At 39.6% G+C, this 17,611-nt stretch overlaps 1 protein-coding gene across 1 annotated transcript; it reads left to right on the forward strand.

Moving 5' to 3' along the window:
• Nucleotides 1-460: 460 nt before the first annotated feature.
• On the forward strand, nucleotides 461-17,611 carry spra (sepiapterin reductase a). Its single transcript, XM_079873237.1, has 3 exons — nucleotides 461-909; nucleotides 2,089-2,379; nucleotides 16,559-17,611. The coding sequence occupies exons 1-3, from the start codon at nucleotides 576-578 to the stop codon at nucleotides 16,747-16,749; spliced, it is 816 nt and encodes a 271-aa protein (XP_079729363.1). The 5' UTR covers nucleotides 461-575; the 3' UTR covers nucleotides 16,750-17,611.

A 17,611-nucleotide genomic window follows, 5' to 3' on the forward strand; every position in this document is an offset into this window, starting at 1 on the left:
TTTGAGTCAATATCCATTTCTTTCGTGAATGATGTAAAACAGGGTTTTTTGTGTGTTTTAATTTTTACAAGAAAATACTATTTATTATATAAACACATTGGACATTGTACATACATAACCTATTTTTTACAGTCTATGTACATAACGTATAAACCGCGTTCGTTTTTTTATTTTATTTTATTGAACATATAAAAGTAAATACATATAGTTACAACTCAAAACAGAATTAAACAATAATAATATAATTATAAACAGAAGACAAAACGCCAGTAAAATCAAAACAGAAAAAAATCAAATAAAAACATTGTTACGAAACACAATTCATAAATTGTAGCATTTCTTAAGTTAAAATATTTTTTAAGTTTGTAACAACATATTTAGTACATTCATCCACTGACTCTTTTATTGAAAACAATTACAAATAAATTAATAAACAACACATTGAAGCGGCGTTTGTCTTCCGGGGGCGTGTCTAATCGATCAAGTCACACACACACACACACACACACACACGCACACATACATCAGCGCGCGCTCTCTCTGTCTCTGCTCTAGTCAGGATCAACCGGTTCGGGATGAGTGCTGGTTCGGGTTCGGGTTCGGGTCCGGGTTCGGGCTTCGGTAAAGCGCTGGTCATCATCACCGGGGCGTCGCGAGGCTTCGGCCGGGCTCTGGCTCTCTCCGTGGCGCCTCGTCTGTCGGCGGGCTCGGTTCTGGTGCTCTCGGCCCGCTCGGAGGACCGGCTCCTGGAGCTGAAGCGGGATCTGGGCCGCGGGGACCCCGGGATCACGGTCCGGTGTGTGGCCGCGGATCTCGGGTGTAAAGCGGGCGTGGAGAGCCTCATCACCGAGACCCGAGAGTCCGCGACCGATCCCGGGATCCAGACTCTGTTGCTCGTCAATAACGCCGGTGCGGATCGAGATGTGTTCGACATGTGGAAGACTCTTTCCAGAACACAAGAGAAGAAATTATGCTTTTATTAATCATAATGATGAGATGCAAAGTCTCAGTTATGACATACTTAAGTCATATTTATGATAAAAATTGAAATAATGTGAAAAAGTAAATGATGACATAGAAAGTCATTATTCGATTTATTATATTGCTCATAATTATGATTAATGTGTTGTAATTTTGACTTTAAACATATGTGTGTGTAGATTTTTCATCTCATAATTGTGACCTAATATGTCATAATTTAGTTTTAGTTTTTTTACACAAAAGGGTTATTCATCATGACAGAAAGTCATAATTTCAAATTTTATCTCGTAATTTTAACTTTTTTTCTCATAATTATGATTTAGTATGTCACAATTTAAAACTTTTCTCAATTATGATTTGGCATAATTATGGCATTATGTCATAATTTAAGCTTTTTGTCATATCTGGACATTTTATCACATAAATGTATCTTTTCATGTCATTATGATTTATCATGTCATAATTCCGAAAGATTTTTACATAAGTGCATTACGACAAAAAGTCAGAATTTAAAAATTCAAATTTTATCTTTTCATTTCAATTTTATCTCAAAATGTTTTACTTTTTCTCAATTATGATTTAGTAACTTATCTCAGTTATGACTTGTCATAATTTTGACTATCTCGTAATTTAAACTTTTTTGTCATATTTTGACTTTTTATATCATAATTTAGTTTTTTATCTCATAATTTTGACTGTCACAATTATGCCTTAACATGTCATAATTTCATCTTTTTATCTCAATTTTAATCTTTATTCTCATAATTTTTATTTTTTATCTCGTAAATGTTACTTTATTTCATAAATTTGACTGTCAATTTAAATTTTTAATCTCATAATTTCAATTTTATATCTCATAATTTTATATTTTTCCCATAATTTTATGACTTAGTATTTCATGATTTTTTTATTCCATAATTTCCATAATCATAATTTTGACTTTTTTGTCAATTTTGACTTTTTGTCCAAATTTTGACTTAATCTCATAATTTCGATTTTTAATCTCATAATTTCGATTTTTAATATCATAATCTTGTCTGTGTGTGTGATTCTGCTGTGTTGTGTGTGTCCTGATCCTGCTGTGTGTGTGTGTGTGTGTGTGTGCAGCTTCTCTCGGGGACGTGTCTCGGCGCTGTCGTGACTTCACGGATGTGTGTGAGGTGGACTCGTACCTGTCCCTGAACGTGAGCTCGGCGCTGTGTGTGACGGCAGGGGTCCTGCGCTCGGTGCCGGGCCGGTCAGGTCTGACCCGGGTCGTGCTGAACATCAGCTCTCTGTGTGCGCTGAGGCCGTTCCCCTCCTGGGTCCTGTACTGCAGCGGGAAGGCGGCCCGAGACATGATGTTCCGAGTGCTGGCCGAGGAGGAGCCGGACCTCAGGGTCCTCAACTACGCCCCAGGTACACACTCTCCCTTCACACACACTTACGCTCCAGGTACACACTCTCCCTTCACACACACTTACGCCCCAGGGACACACTCTCCCTTCACACACACTTACGCCCCAGGGACACACTCTCCCTTCACACACACTTACGCTCCAGGTACACACTCTCCCTTCACACACACTTACGCCCCAGGGACACACTCTCCCTTCACACACACTTACGCCCCAGGGACACACTCTCCCTTCACACACACTTACGCCCCAGGGACACACTCTCCCTTCACACACACTTACGCCCCAGGGACACACTCTCCCTTCACACACACTTACGCCCCAGGGACACACTCTCCCTTCACACACACTTACGCCCCAGGGACACACTCTCCTTTCACACACACTTACGCCCCAGGGACACACTCTCCCTTCACACACACTTACGCTCCAGGTACACACTCTCCCTTCACACACACTTACGCCCCAGGGACACACTCTCCCTTCACACACACTTACGCCCCAGGGACACACTCTCCCTTCACACACACTTACGCCCCAGGGACACACTCTCCCTTCACACACACTTACGCCCCAGGGACACACTCTCCCTTCACACACACTTACGCCCCAGGGACACACTCTCCCTTCACACACACTTAGGCCCCAGGTACACACTCTCCCTTCACACACACTTACGCTCCAGGTACACACTCTCCCTTCACACACACTTACGCCCCAGGGACACACTCTCCCTTCACACACACTTACGCCCCAGGGACACACTCTCCCTTCACACACACTTACGCCCCAGGGACACACTCTCCCTTCACACACACTTACGCCCCAGGGACACACTCTCCCTTCACACACACTTACGCCCCAGGTACACACTCTCCCTTCACACACACTAACGCCCCAGGGACACACTCTCCCTTCACACACACTTACGCCCCAGGTACACACTCTCCCTTCACACACACTTACGCCCCAGGGACACACTCTCCCTTCACACACACTTACGCCCCAGGGACACACTCTCCCTTCACACACACTTACGCCCCAGGGACACACTCTCCCTTCACACACACTTACGCCCCAGGTACACACTCTCCCTTCACACACACTTACGCCCCAGGTACACACTCTCCCTTCACACACACTTACGCCCCAGGTACACACTCTCCCCTCACACACACTAATGCTGTGTTCTGGTGTTTTTTAACACTGTTCTGGTGTTTATAACGCTGTGTTCTGGTGTTTTTTAACACTGTTCTGGTGTTTTTTAACACTGTTCTGGTGTTTATAACGCTGTGTTCTGGTGTTTTTTAACACTGTTCTGGTGTTTATAACACTGTTCTGGTGTTTATAACGCTGTGTTCTGGTGTTTTTTAACACTGTTCTGGTGTTTATAACGCTGTGTTCTGGTGTTTATAACACTGTTCTGGCGTTTATAACGCTGTGTTCTGGTGTTTATAACACTGTTCTGGTGTTTATAACACTGTTCTGGTGTTTTGAACACTGTTCTGGTGTTTTTAACACTGTTCTGGTGTTTATAACACTGTTCTGGTGTTTATAACGCTGTGTTCTGGTGTTTATAACACTGTGTTCTGGTGTTTATAACACTGTGTTCTGGTGTTTATAACACTGTTCTGGTGTTCATAACGCTGTGTTCTGGTGTTTATAACACTGTGTTCTGGTGTTTATAACACTGTTCTGGTGTTCATAACGCTGTGTTCTGGTGTTTATAACGCTGTGTTCTGGTGTTTATAACACTGTGTTCTGGTGTTTATAACACTGTTCTGGTGTTCATAACGCTGTGTTCTGGTGTTTATAACGCTGTGTTCCGGTGTTTTTAACGCTGTGTTCTGGTGTTTTTAACGCTGTTCTGGTGTTTATAACGCTGTGTTCTGGTGTTTTTTAACACTGTTCTGGTGTTTATAACGCTGTGTTCTGGTGTTTATAACACTGTTCTGGTGTTTTTAACGCTGTGTTCTGGTGTTTTTAACACTGTTCTGGTGTTTATAACACTGTTCTGGTGTTTATAACGCTGTGTTCTGGTGTTTATAACACTGTGTTCTGGTGTTTATAAAACTGTGTTCTGGTGTTTATAACACTGTTCTGGTGTTCATAACGCTGTGTTCTGGTGTTTATAACACTGTGTTCTGGTGTTTATAACACTGTTCTGGTGTTCATAACGCTGTGTTCTGGTGTTTATAACACTGTGTTCTGGTGTTTATAACACTGTTCTGGTGTTCATAACGCTGTGTTCTGGTGTTTATAACGCTGTGTTCCGGTGTTTTTAACGCTGTGTTCTGGTGTTTTTAACACTGTTCTGGTGTTTATAACACTGTTCTGGTGTTTATAACGCTGTGTTCTGGTGTTTATAACACTGTTCTGGTGTTTATAACACTGTTCTGGTGTTTTGAACACTGTTCTGGTGTTTTTAACGCTATGTTCTGGTGTTTTTAACACTGTTCTGGTGTTTATAACACTGCTCTGGTGTTTATAACGCTGTGTTCTGGTGTTTATAACACTGTGTTCTGGTGTTTATAACACTGTGTTCTGGTGTTTATAACACTGTTCTGGTGTTCATAACGCTGTGTTCTGGTGTTTATAACACTGTGTTCTGGTGTTTATAACACTGTTCTGGTGTTCATAACGCTGTGTTCTGGTGTTTATAACACTGTGTTCTGGTGTTTATAACACTGTTCTGGTGTTCATAACGCTGTGTTCTGGTGTTTATAACGCTGTGTTCTGGTGTTTATAACACTGTTCTGTTTTTTTAACACTGTTCTGGTGTTTATAACGCTGTGTTCTGGTGTTTATAACTCTGTGTTCTGGTGTTTATAACACTGTTCTGGTGTTTATAACACTGTTCGGGTGTTTATAACACTGTTCGGGTGTTTATAACGCTGTGTTCTGGTGTTTATAACGCTGTGTTCAGGTGTTTATAACACTGTTCTGGTGTTTATAACACTGTTCTGGTGTTTATAACGCTGTGTTCTGGTGTTTATAACACTGTGTTCTGGTGTTTATAACGCTGTGTTCTGGTGTTTTTAACACTGTTCTGGTGTTTATAACACTGTTCTGGTGTTCATAACGCTGTGTTCTGGTGTTTATAACACTGTGTTCTGGTGTTTATAACACTGTTCTGGTGTTCATAACGCTGTGTTCTGGTGTTTATAACACTGTGTTCTGGTGTTTATAACACTGTTCTGGTGTTCATAACGCTGTGTTCTGGTGTTTATAACGCTGTGTTCCGGTGTTTTTAACGCTGTGTTCTGGTGTTTTTAACACTGTTCTGGTGTTTATAACACTGTTCTGGTGTTTATAACGCTGTGTTCTGGTGTTTATAACACTGTTCTGGTGTTTATAACACTGTTCTGGTGTTTTGAACACTGTTCTGGTGTTTTTAACGCTATGTTCTGGTGTTTTTAACACTGTTCTGGTGTTTATAACACTGTTCTGGTGTTTATAACGCTGTGTTCTGGTGTTTATAACACTGTGTTCTGGTGTTTATAACACTGTGTTCTGGTGTTTATAACACTGTTCTGGTGTTCATAACGCTGTGTTCTGGTTTTTATAACACTGTGTTCTGGTGTTTATAACACTGTTCTGGTGTTCATAACGCTGTGTTCTGGTGTTTATAACACTGTGTTCTGGTGTTTATAACACTGTTCTGGTGTTCATAACGCTGTGTTCTGGTGTTTATAACGCTGTGTTCTGGTGTTTATAACACTGTTCTGTTTTTTTAACACTGTTCTGGTGTTTATAACGCTGTGTTCTGGTGTTTATAACTCTGTGTTCTGGTGTTTATAACACTGTTCTGGTGTTTTTAACACTGTTCTGGTGTTTATAACACTGTTCGGGTGTTTATAACGCTGTGTTCTGGTGTTTATAACGCTGTGTTCAGGTGTTTATAACACTGTTCTGGTGTTTATAACACTGTTCTGGTGTTTATAACGCTGTGTTCTGGTGTTTATAACACTGTGTTCTGGTGTTTATAACGCTGTGTTCTGGTGTTTTTAACACTGTTCTGGTGTTTATAATGCTGTGTTCTGGTGTTTTTAACACTGTTCTGGCGTTTATAATGCTGTGTTCTGGTGTTTATAATGCTGTGTTCTGGTGTTTATAACGCTGTTCTGGTGTTTTTAACACTGTTCTGGTGTTTATAACACTGTTCTGGTGTTTATAATGCTGTGTTCTGGTGTTTTTAACACTGTTCTGGTGTTTATAATGCTGTGTTCTGGTGTTTATAACGCTGTGTTCTGGTGTTTTTAACACTGTTCTGGCGTTTATAATGCTGTGTTCTGGTGTTTATAACGCTGTGTTCCGGTGTTTATAACGCTGTTCTGGTGTTTTTAACACTGTTCTGGTGTTTTTAACACTGTTCTGGTGTTTATAACGCTGTGTTCTGGTGTTTTTAACACTGTTCTGGCGTTTATAATGCTGTGTTCTGGTGTTTATAACGCTGTGTTCTGGTGTTTTTAACACTGTTCTGGTGTTTTTAACACTGTTCTGGTGTTTATAACGCTGTGTTCTGGTGTTTTTAACACTGTTCTGGTGTTTATAACGCTGTGTTCTGGTGTTTATAACACTATTCTGGTGTTTTTAACACTGTTCTGGTGTTTATAACGCTGTGTTCTGGTGTTTTTAACACTGTTCTGGTGTTTATAACGCTGTGTTCTGGTGTTTATAACGCTGTGTTCTGGTGTTTATAATGCTGTGTTCTGGTGTTTTTAACACTGTTCTGGTGTTTATAACGCTGTGTTCTGGTGTTTATAACACTGTTCTGGTGTTTATAACACTGTGTTCTGGTGTTTATAACGCTGTGTTCTGGTGTTTTTAACACTGTTCTGGTGTTTATAACGCTGTGTTCTGGTGTTTATAATGCTGTGTTCTGGTGTTTTTAACACTGTTCTGGTGTTTATAACACTGTGTTCTGGTGTTTATAACGCTGTGTTCTGGTGTTTTTAACACTGTTCTGGTGTTTATAACGCTGTGTTCTGGTGTTTATAACGCTGTGTTCTGGTGTTTATAATGCTGTGTTCTGGTGTTTATAACGCTGTGTTCTGGCGTTTATAATGCTGTGTTCTGGTGTTTATAACACTGTTCTGGTGTTTTTAACACTGTGTTCTGGCGTTTATAACGCTGTGTTCTGGCATTTATAATGCTGTGTTCTGGTGTTTATAACACTGTTCTGGTGTTTTTAACACTGTGTTCTGGTGTTTATAACACTGTTCTGGTGTTTATAACGCTGTGTTCTGGTGTTTATAACACTGTGTTCTGGTTTTTATAACACTGTTCTGGTGTTTATAACGCTGTGTTCTGGTGTTTATAACACTGTGTTCTGGTGTTGATAACGCTGTGTTCTGGTGTTTATAACACTGTTCTGGTGTTTATAACGCTGTTCTGGTGTTTATAACACTGTTCTGGTGTTTATAACGCTGTTCTGGTGTTTATAACACTGTTCTGGTGTTTATAACGCTGTTTTCTGGTGTTTTTAACGCTGTGTTCTGGTGTTTATAACACTGTTCTGGTGTTTTTAACACTGTGTTCTGGTGTTTATAACACTGTTCTGGTGTTTATAACGCTGTTCTGGTGTTTATAACACTGTTCTGGTGTTTATAACGCTGTGTTCTGGTGTTTATAACACTGTTCTGGTGTTTATAACACTGTGTTCTGGTTTTTATAACACTGTTCTGGTGTTTATAACACTGTTCTGGTGTTTATAACACTGTGTTCTGGTGTTTTTAGCGCTGTGTTCTGGTTTTTATAACGCTGTGTTCTGGTGTTTATAACGCTGTGTTCTGGTGTTTATAACACTGTGTTCTGGTGTTTATAACGCTGTGTTCTGGTGTTTTTAACACTGTTCTGGTGTATAACACTGTTCTGGTGTTTTTAACACTGTTCTGGTGTTTATAACACTGTTCTGGTTTTTATAACACTGTTCTGGTGTTTTTAACGCTGTGTTCTGGTGTTTATAATGCTGTTCTGGTGTTTATAACGCTGTTCTGGTTTTTATAACACTGTTCTGGTGTTTTTAACGCTGTGTTCTGGTGTTTATAACGCTGTGTTCTGGTGTTTTTAACACTGTTCTGGTGTTTATAACGCTGTGTTCTGGTGTTTATAACGCTGTGTTCTGGTGTTTATAACACTGTGTTCTGGTGTTTATAATGCTGTGTTCTGGTGTTTATAACACTGTGTTCTGGTGTTTATAACGCTGTGTTCTGGTGTTTATAACACTGTTCTGGTGTTTATAACGCTGTTCTGGTGTTTATAACACTGTTCTGGTGTTTATAACGCTGTTCTGGTGTTTATAACACTGTTCTGGTGTTTATAACGCTGTGTTCTGGTGTTTTTAACGCTGTGTTCTGGTGTTTATAACACTGTTCTGGTGTTTTTAACACTGTGTTCTGGTGTTTATAACACTTGTTCTGGTGTTTATAACGCTGTGTTCTGGTGTTTATAACACTGTTCTGGTGTTTATAACACTGTGTTCTGGTGTTTTTAGCGCTGTGTTCTGGTGTTTATAACGCTGTGTTCTGGTGTTTATAACGCTGTGTTCTGGTGTTTATAACACTGTGTTCTGGTGTTTATAACGCTGTGTTCTGGTGTTTTTAACACTGTTCTGGTGTATAACACTGTTCTGGTGTTTTTAACACTGTTCTGGTGTTTATAACACTGTTCTGGTTTTTATAACACTGTTCTGGTGTTTTTAACGCTGTGTTCTGGTGTTTATAACGCTGTGTTCTGGTGTTTTTAACACTGTTCTGGTGTTTATAACGCTGTGTTCTGGTGTTTATAACGCTGTGTTCTGGTGTTTCTGGTGTTTGTAACTGTGTTCTGGTCTGGTGTTTATAACGCTGTGTTCTGGTGTTTGTAACGCTGTGTTCTGGTGTTTGTAACGGTCTGGTGTTTATAACGCTGTGTTCTGGTGTTTGTAACGCTGTGTTCTGGTGTTTGTAACGGTCTGGTGTTTATAACGCTGTGTTCTGGTGTTTATAACGCTGTGTTCTGGTGTTTGTAACGCTGTGTTCTGGTGTTTGTAACGGTCTGGTGTTTATAACGCTGTGTTCTGGTGTTTCTGGTGTTTGTAACTGTGTTCTGGTCTGGTGTTTATAACGCTGTGTTCTGGTGTTTGTAACGCTGTGTTCTGGTGTTTGTAACGGTCTGGTGTTTATAACGCTGTGTTCTGGTGTTTATAACACTGTTCTGGTGTTTATAACGCTGTGTTCTGGTGTTTTTTAACACTGTTCTGGTGTTTTTTAACACTGTTCTGGTGTTTATAACGCTGTGTTCTGGTGTTTTTTAACATTGTTCTGGTGTTTATAACGCTGTGTTCTGGTGTTTATAACGCTGTGTTCTGGTGTTTTTAACACTGTTCTGGTGTATAACACTGTTCTGGTGTTTTTAACACTGTTCTGGTGTTTATAACACTGTTCTGGTTTTTATAACACTGTTCTGGTGTTTTTAACGCTGTGTTCTGGTGTTTATAACGCTGTGTTCTGGTGTTTTTAACACTGTTCTGGTGTTTATAACGCTGTGTTCTGGTGTTTATAACGCTGTGTTCTGGTGTTTCTGGTGTTTGTAACTGTGTTCTGGTCTGGTGTTTATAACGCTGTGTTCTGGTGTTTGTAACGCTGTGTTCTGGTGTTTGTAACGGTCTGGTGTTTATAACGCTGTGTTCTGGTGTTTGTAACGCTGTGTTCTGGTGTTTGTAACGGTCTGGTGTTTATAACGCTGTGTTCTGGTGTTTATAACGCTGTATTCTGGTGTTTGTAACGCTGTGTTCTGGTGTTTGTAACGGTCTGGTGTTTATAACGCTGTGTTCTGGTGTTTCTGGTGTTTGGAACTGTGTTCTGGTCTGGTGTTTATAACGCTGTGTTCTGGTGTTTGTAACGCTGTGTTCTGGTGTTTGTAATGGTCTGGTGTTTATAACGCTGTGTTCTGGTGTTTATAACACTGTTCTGGTGTTTATAACGCTGTGTTCTGGTGTTTTTTAACACTGTTCTGGTGTTTTTTAACACTGTTCTGGTGTTTATAACGCTGTGTTCTGGTGTTTTTTAACACTGTTCTGGTGTTTATAACGCTGTGTTCTGGTGTTTTTTAACACTGTTCTGGTGATTTTTAACACTGTTCTGGTGTTTATAACGCTGTGTTCTGGTGTTTTTTAACACTGTTCTGGTGTTTATAACGCTTTTCTGGTGTTTATAACGCTGTTCTGGTGTTTATAACGCTGTGTTCTGGTGTTTATAACACTGTTCTGGTGTTTATAACGCTGTGTTCTGGTGTTTTTTAACACTGTTCTGGTGTTTATAACGCTGTGTTCTGGTGTTTATAACACTGTTCTGGCATTTATAACGCTGTGTTCTGGTGTTTATAACACTGTTCTGGTGTTTATAACACTGTTCTGGTGTTTTGAACACTGTTCTGGTGTTTTTAACGCTCTGTTCTGGTGTTTTTAACGCTGTGTTCTGGTGTTTTTAACACTGTTCTGGTGTTTATAACACTGTTCTGGTGTTTATAACGCTGTGTTCTGGTGTTTTTTAACACTGTTCTGGTGTTTATAACGCTGTGTTCTGGTGTTTTTTAACACTGTTCTGGTGATTTTTAACACTGTTCTGGTGTTTATAACGCTGTGTTCTGGTGTTTTTTAACACTGTTCTGGTGTTTATAACGCTGTGTTCTGGTGTTTTTTAACACTGTTCTGGTGTTTATAACGCTGTTCTGGTGTTTATAACGCTGTTCTGGTGTTTATAACGCTGTGTTCTGGTGTTTATAACACTGTTCTGGTGTTTATAACGCTGTGTTCTGGTGTTTTTTTAACACTGTTCTGGTGTTTATAACGCTGTGTTCTGGTGTTTATAACACTGTTCTGGCATTTATAACGCTGTGTTCTGGTGTTTATAACACTGTTCTGGTGTTTTGAACACTGTTCTGGTGTTATTAACGCTCTGTTCTGGTGTTTATAACGCTGTGTTCTGGTGTTTATAACACTGTGTTCTGGTGTTTATAACACTGTGTTCTGGTGTTTATAACACTGTTCTGGTGTTCATAACGCTGTGTTCTGGTGTTTATAACACTGTGTTCTGGTGTTTATAACACTGTTCTGGTGTTCATAACGCTGTGTTCTGGTGTTTATAACACTGTGTTCTGGTGTTTATAACACTGTTCTGGTGTTCATAACGCTGTGTTCTGGTGTTTATAACGCTGTGTTCCGGTGTTTTTAACGCTGTGTTCTGGTGTTTTTAACACTGTTCTGGTGTTTATAACACTGTTCTGGTGTTTATAACGCTGTGTTCCGGTGTTTATAACGCTGTGTTCTGGTGTTTATAACACTGTGTTCTGGTGTTTTTAACGCTGTGTTCTGGTGTTTATAACACTGTTCTGGTGTTTTTAACACTGTTCTGGTGTTTATAACACTGTTCTGGTGTTTATAACACTGTTCTGGTGTTTTGAACACTGTTCTGGTGTTTATAACGCTGTGTTCCGGTGTTTTTAACGCTGTGTTCTGGTGTTTATAACACTGTTCTGGTGTTTATAACACTGTTCTGGTGTTTATAACACTGTTCTGGTAACACTGTTCTGGTGTTTATAACACTGTTCTGGTGTTTTGAACACTGTTCTGGTGTTTATAACGCTGTGTTCCGGTGTTTTTAACGCTGTGTTCTGGTGTTTTTAACACTGTTCTGGTGTTTATAACGCTGTGTTCTGGTGTTTATAACACTGTTCTGGTGTTTTGAACACTGTTCTGGTGTTTTTAACACTGTTCTGGTGTTTATAACGCTGTGTTCTGGAGTTTTTAACGCTGTGTTCTGGTGTTTTTAACACTGTTCTGGTGTTTATAATGCTGTGTTCTGGTGTTTTTAACACTGTTCTGGTGTTTATAACGCTGTGTTCTGGTGTTTATAACTCTGTGTTCTGGTGTTTATAACACTGTTCTGGTGTTTTTAACACTGTTCTGGTGTATTTAACACTGTTCTGGTGTTTATAACGCTGTGTTCTGGTGTTTTTAACACTGTTCTGGTGTTTATAACGCTGTGTTCCGGTGTTTTTGACGCTGTGTTCTGGTGTTTTTAACACTGTTCTGGTGTTTATAATGCTGTGTTCTGGTGTTTTTAACACTGTTCTGTTGTTTATAACGCTGTGTTCTGGTGTTTATAACACTGTTCGGTTTTTTTAACACTGTTCTGGTGTTTATAATGCTGTGTTCTGGTGTTTTTAACACTGTTCTGGTGTTTATAACGCTGTGTTCTGGTGTTTATAACTCTGTGTTCTGGTGTTTATAACACTGTTCTGGTGTTTTTAACACTGTTCTGGTGTTTTTAACACTGTTCTGGTGTTTATAACGCTGTGTTCTGGTGTTTTTAACACTGTTCTGGTGTTTATAACGCTGTGTTCTGGTGTTTATAACACTGTTCTGGTGTTTATAACGCTGTGTTCTGGTGTTTATAACACTGTGTTCTGGTGTTTATAACGCTGTGTTCTGGTGTTTTTAACACTGTTCTGGTGTTTATAACGCTGTGTTCTGGTGTTTATAACACTCTTCTGGTGTTTTGAACACTGTTCTGGTGTTTATAACGCTGTGTTCCGGTGTTTTTGACGCTGTGTTCTGGTGTTTTTAACACTGTTCTGCTGTTTATAATGCTGTGTTCTGGTGTTTTTAACACTGTTCTGGTGTTTATAACACTGTTCTGGTGTTTATAATGCTGTGTTCTGGTGTTTTTAACACTGTTCTGTTGTTTATAACGCTGTGTTCTGGTGTTTATAACACTGTTCTGTTTTTTTTAACACTGTTCTGGTGTTTATAACGCTGTGTTCTGGTGTTTTTAACACTGTTCTGGTGTTTATAACGCTATGTTCTGGTGTTTATAACTCTGTGTTCTGGTGTTTATAACACTGTTCTGGTGTTTTTAACACTGTTTTGGTGTTTATAACACTGTTCTGGTGTTTATAATGCTGTGTTCTGGTGTTTTTAACACTGTTCTGGTGTTTATAACGCTGTGTTCTGGTGTTTATAACACTGTTCTGTTTTTTTAACACTGTTCTGGTGTTTATAACGCTGTGTTCTGGTGTTTTTAACACTGTTCTGGTGTTTATAACGCTGTGTTCTGGTGTTTATAACACTGTTCTGGTGTTTTTAACACTGTTCTGGTGTTTATAACACTGTTCGGGTGTTTATAACGCTGTGTTCTGGTGTTTATAACGCTGTGTTCAGGTGTTTATAACACTGTTCTGGTGTTTATAACACTGTTCTGGTGTTTATAACGCTGTGTTCTGGTGTTTATAACACTGTGTTCTGGTGTTTATAACGCTGTGTTCTGGTGTTTTTAACACTGTTCTGGTGTTTATAATGCTGTGTTCTGGTGTTTTTAACACTGTTCTGGCGTTTATAATGCTGTGTTCTGGTGTTTATAATGCTGTGTTCTGGTGTTTATAACGCTGTTCTGGTGTTTTTAACACTGTTCTGGTGTTTATAACACTGTTCTGGTGTTTATAATGCTGTGTTCTGGTGTTTTTAACACTGTTCTGGTGTTTATAATGCTGTGTTCTGGTGTTTATAACGCTGTGTTCTGGTGTTTTTAACACTGTTCTGGCGTTTATAATGCTGTGTTCTGGTGTTTATAACGCTGTGTTCTGGTGTTTTTAACACTGTTCTGGTGTTTTTAACACTGTTCTGGTGTTTATAACGCTGTGTTCTGGTGTTTTTAACACTGTTCTGGTGTTTATAACGCTGTGTTCTGGTGTTTTTAACACTGTTCTGGTGTTTATAACGCTGTGTTCTGGTGTTTATAACGCTGTGTTCTGGTGTTTATAATGCTGTGTTCTGGTGTTTATAACGCTGTGTTCTGGCGTTTATAATGCTGTGTTCTGGTGTTTATAACACTGTTCTGGTGTTTTTAACACTGTGTTCTGGCGTTTATAACGCTGTGTTCTGGCATTTATAATGCTGTGTTCTGGTGTTTATAACACTGTTCTGGTGTTTTTAACACTGTGTTCTGGTGTTGATAACGCTGTGTTCTGGTGTTTATAACACTGTTCTGGTGTTTATAACGCTGTTATGGTGTTTATAACACTGTTCTGGTGTTTATAACGCTGTTCTGGTGTTTATAACACTGTTCTGGTGTTTATAACGCTGTGTTCTGGTGTTTTTAACGCTGTGTTCTGGTGTTTATAACACTGTTCTGGTGTTTTTAACACTGTGTTCTGGTGTTTATAACAATGTTCTGGTGTTTATAACGCTGTTCTGGTGTTTATAACACTGTTCTGGTGTTTATAACGCTGTGTTCTGGTGTTTATAACACTGTTCTGGTGTTTATAACACTGTGTTCTGGTTTTTATAACACTGTTCTGGTGTTTATAACACTGTTCTGGTGTTTATAACACTGTGTTCTGGTGTTTTTAGCGCTGTGTTCTGGTGTTTATAACGCTGTGTTCTGGTGTTTATAACGCTGTGTTCTGGTGTTTATAACACTGTGTTCTGGTGTTTTTAGCGCTGTGTTCTGGTGTTTATAACGCTGTGTTCTGGTGTTTATAACGCTGTGTTCTGGTGTTTATAACACTGTGTTCTGGTGTTTATAACGCTGTGTTCTGGTGTTTTTAACACTGTTCTGGTGTATAACACTGTTCTGGTGTTTTTAACACTGTTCTGGTGTTTATAACACTGTTCTGGTTTTTATAACACTGTTCTGGTGTTTTTAACGCTGTGTTCTGGTGTTTATAACGCTGTTCTGGTGTTTATAACGCTGTTCTGGTTTTTATAACGCTGTTCTGGTGTTTTTAACGCTGTGTTCTGGTGTTTATAACGCTGTGTTCTGGTGTTTTTAACACTGTTCTGGTGTTTATAACGCTGTGTTCTGGTGTTTATAACGCTGTGTTCGCTGTGTTCTGGTGTTTATAACACTGTGTTCTGGTGTTTATAACGCTGTGTTCTGGTGTTTATAACACTGTTCTGGTGTTTATAACACTGTTCTGGTGTTTATAACGCTGTTCTGGTGTTTATAACACTGTTCTGGTGTTTATAACGCTGTGTTCTGGTGTTTTCAACGCTGTGTTCTGGTGTTTATAACACTGTTCTGGTGTTTTTAACACTGTGTTCTGGTGTTTATAACACTGTTCTGGTGTTTATAACGCTGTGTTCTGGTGTTTATAACACTGTTCTGGTGTTTATAACACTGTGTTCTGGTTTTTATAACACTGTTCTGGTGTTTATAACACTGTTCTGGTGTTTATAACACTGTGTTCTGGTGTTTTTAGCGCTGTGTTCTGGTGTTTATAACGCTGTGTTCTGGTGTTTATAACACTGTGTTCTGGTGTTTATAACGCTGTGTTCTGGTGTTTTTAACACTGTTCTGGTGTATAACACTGTTCTGGTGTTTTTAACACTGTTCTGGTGTTTATAACACTGTTCTGGTTTTTATAACACTGTTCTGGTGTTTTTAACGCTGTGTTCTGGTGTTTATAACGCTGTGTTCTGGTGTTTTTAACACTGTTCTGGTGTTTATAACGCTGTGTTCTGGTGTTTATAACGCTGTGTTCTGGTGTTTCTGGTGTTTGTAACTGTGTTCTGGTCTGGTGTTTATAACGCTGTGTTCTGGTGTTTGTAACGCTGTGTTCTGGTGTTTGTAACGGTCTGGTGTTTATAACGCTGTGTTCTGGTGTTTGTAACGCTGTGTTCTGGTGTTTGTAACGGTCTGGTGTTTATAACGCTGTGTTCTGGTGTTTGTAACGCTGTGTTCTGGTGTTTGTAACGGTCTGGTGTTTATAACGCTGTGTTCTGGTGTTTATAACGCTGTGTTCTGGTGTTTGTAACGGTCTGGTGTTTATAACGCTGTGTTCTGGTGTTTGTAACGCTGTGTTCTGGTGTTTGTAACGGTCTGGTGTTTATAACGCTGTGTTCTGGTGTTTGTAACGCTGTGTTCTGGTGTTTGTAACGGTCTGGTGTTTATAACGCTGTGTTCTGGTGTTTCTGGTGTTTGTAACTGTGTTCTGGTCTGGTGTTTATAACGCTGTGTTCTGGTGTTTGTAACGCTGTGTTCTGGTGTTTGTAACGGTCTGGTGTTTATAACGCTGTGTTCTGGTGTTTATAACACTGTTCTGGTGTTTATAACGCTGTGTTCTGGTGTTTGTAACGGTCTGGTGTTTATATCGCTGTGTTCTGGTGTTTGTAACGTTGTGTTCTGGTGTTCCCGCAGGCCCTCTGGACACGGACATGCAGCTTCAGGCGAGGAGTAGTTCTGCTGACGACACTCTCAGGAACACGTTTAGCGTCATGCATGCTAACGGTCAGCTCCTCACCTGTGAGCAGTCCGTCAGCAAACTCATGAAGGTCCTTCTGGAGGACACGTACCCCTCGGGAGCCCATCTCGACTACTACGATCTATAGGAGTAGGAGTACTTCACTTCAGAATTAGAATTTCCTGATAATTGATCCTCCCCACATCATCCAAGATATTCATGTCTTTCTTTCTTCAGTGGAAAGGTTTTTGAGGAAATCATTCCGGGATGTTTCTCCATATAGTGTCTTCAATGGGGTCCAACGGGTCGAAGGTCCAGATGTGAGTTTCAGTGCAGCTTCAAAGTCTCGACACGATCCAGCCGAGGAATAAGAGTCTTATCTAGACAAACCAGCGGACATTTTAGAACACTTAAACATTTATATACTTTTAACCACAAATGCTCGTATTGAATCTTGAAACTGCAATTTGGACCTTCAACCTGTTGGACCCCATTGAGATCCATTATATGGAGAAAAATCCTTAATTTCTTTTCGAGTGAATATAAGAATATCTTGGATGACGTGGGGGTGAATAAAGTATCAGGAAATTTTAATTCTGAAGTGAACGAATACTTTAAATTCGGCATTGAATTGAAGTTGTGCTGGTCTTTTCTTCTCTATTGTGTCGTATATACGAGTGAAACGCTTCAGGAACAAGAACAAATGTGGGCGGGGCTTGATCATGTCTGTGAGGAATTGATTGGATGATTTTGGTTTGCTATTGGCTGATCTCATGTGAGTGACAGGTTGCCCCGCCCACATCATCAGAGAAGAGAAGAGACGCTGCAAGAGGAACTTATTCTGATTCAAGATTATTAACACAATAATGATGTGCACCCATAAATCATTTAGAATAAATATATCCATTAAAAACTATAATTGTCCATTTTGATTTCACTTAATGATTGCGTCAAGGGCAGACTTTCTGTAATAAACTAATCTCATATACTGTATAGCTAATTAATTAAAA

The sequence above is a fragment of the Squalius cephalus genome (genome assembly GCF_949319135.1).
Source record: "Squalius cephalus genome assembly, chromosome: 5".
NCBI lineage: Eukaryota > Metazoa > Chordata > Actinopteri > Cypriniformes > Leuciscidae > Squalius > Squalius cephalus.

What these genes read in the sequence shown, in the direction of transcription:
- spra (XM_079873237.1), top strand. Translation starts at nt 576, where the DNA reads ATGAGTGCTGGTTCGGGTTCGGGTTCGGGTCCGGGTTCGGGCTTCGGT. An exon ending in GTTGCTCGTCAATAACGCCG is followed by an intron (nt 910 to 2,088) that starts GTGCGGATCGAG and finishes GTGTGTGTGCAG; the next exon opens with CTTCTCTCGGGGACGTGTCT. An exon ending in GGTCCTCAACTACGCCCCAG is followed by an intron (nt 2,380 to 16,558) that starts GTACACACTCTC and finishes GTGTTCCCGCAG; the next exon opens with GCCCTCTGGACACGGACATG.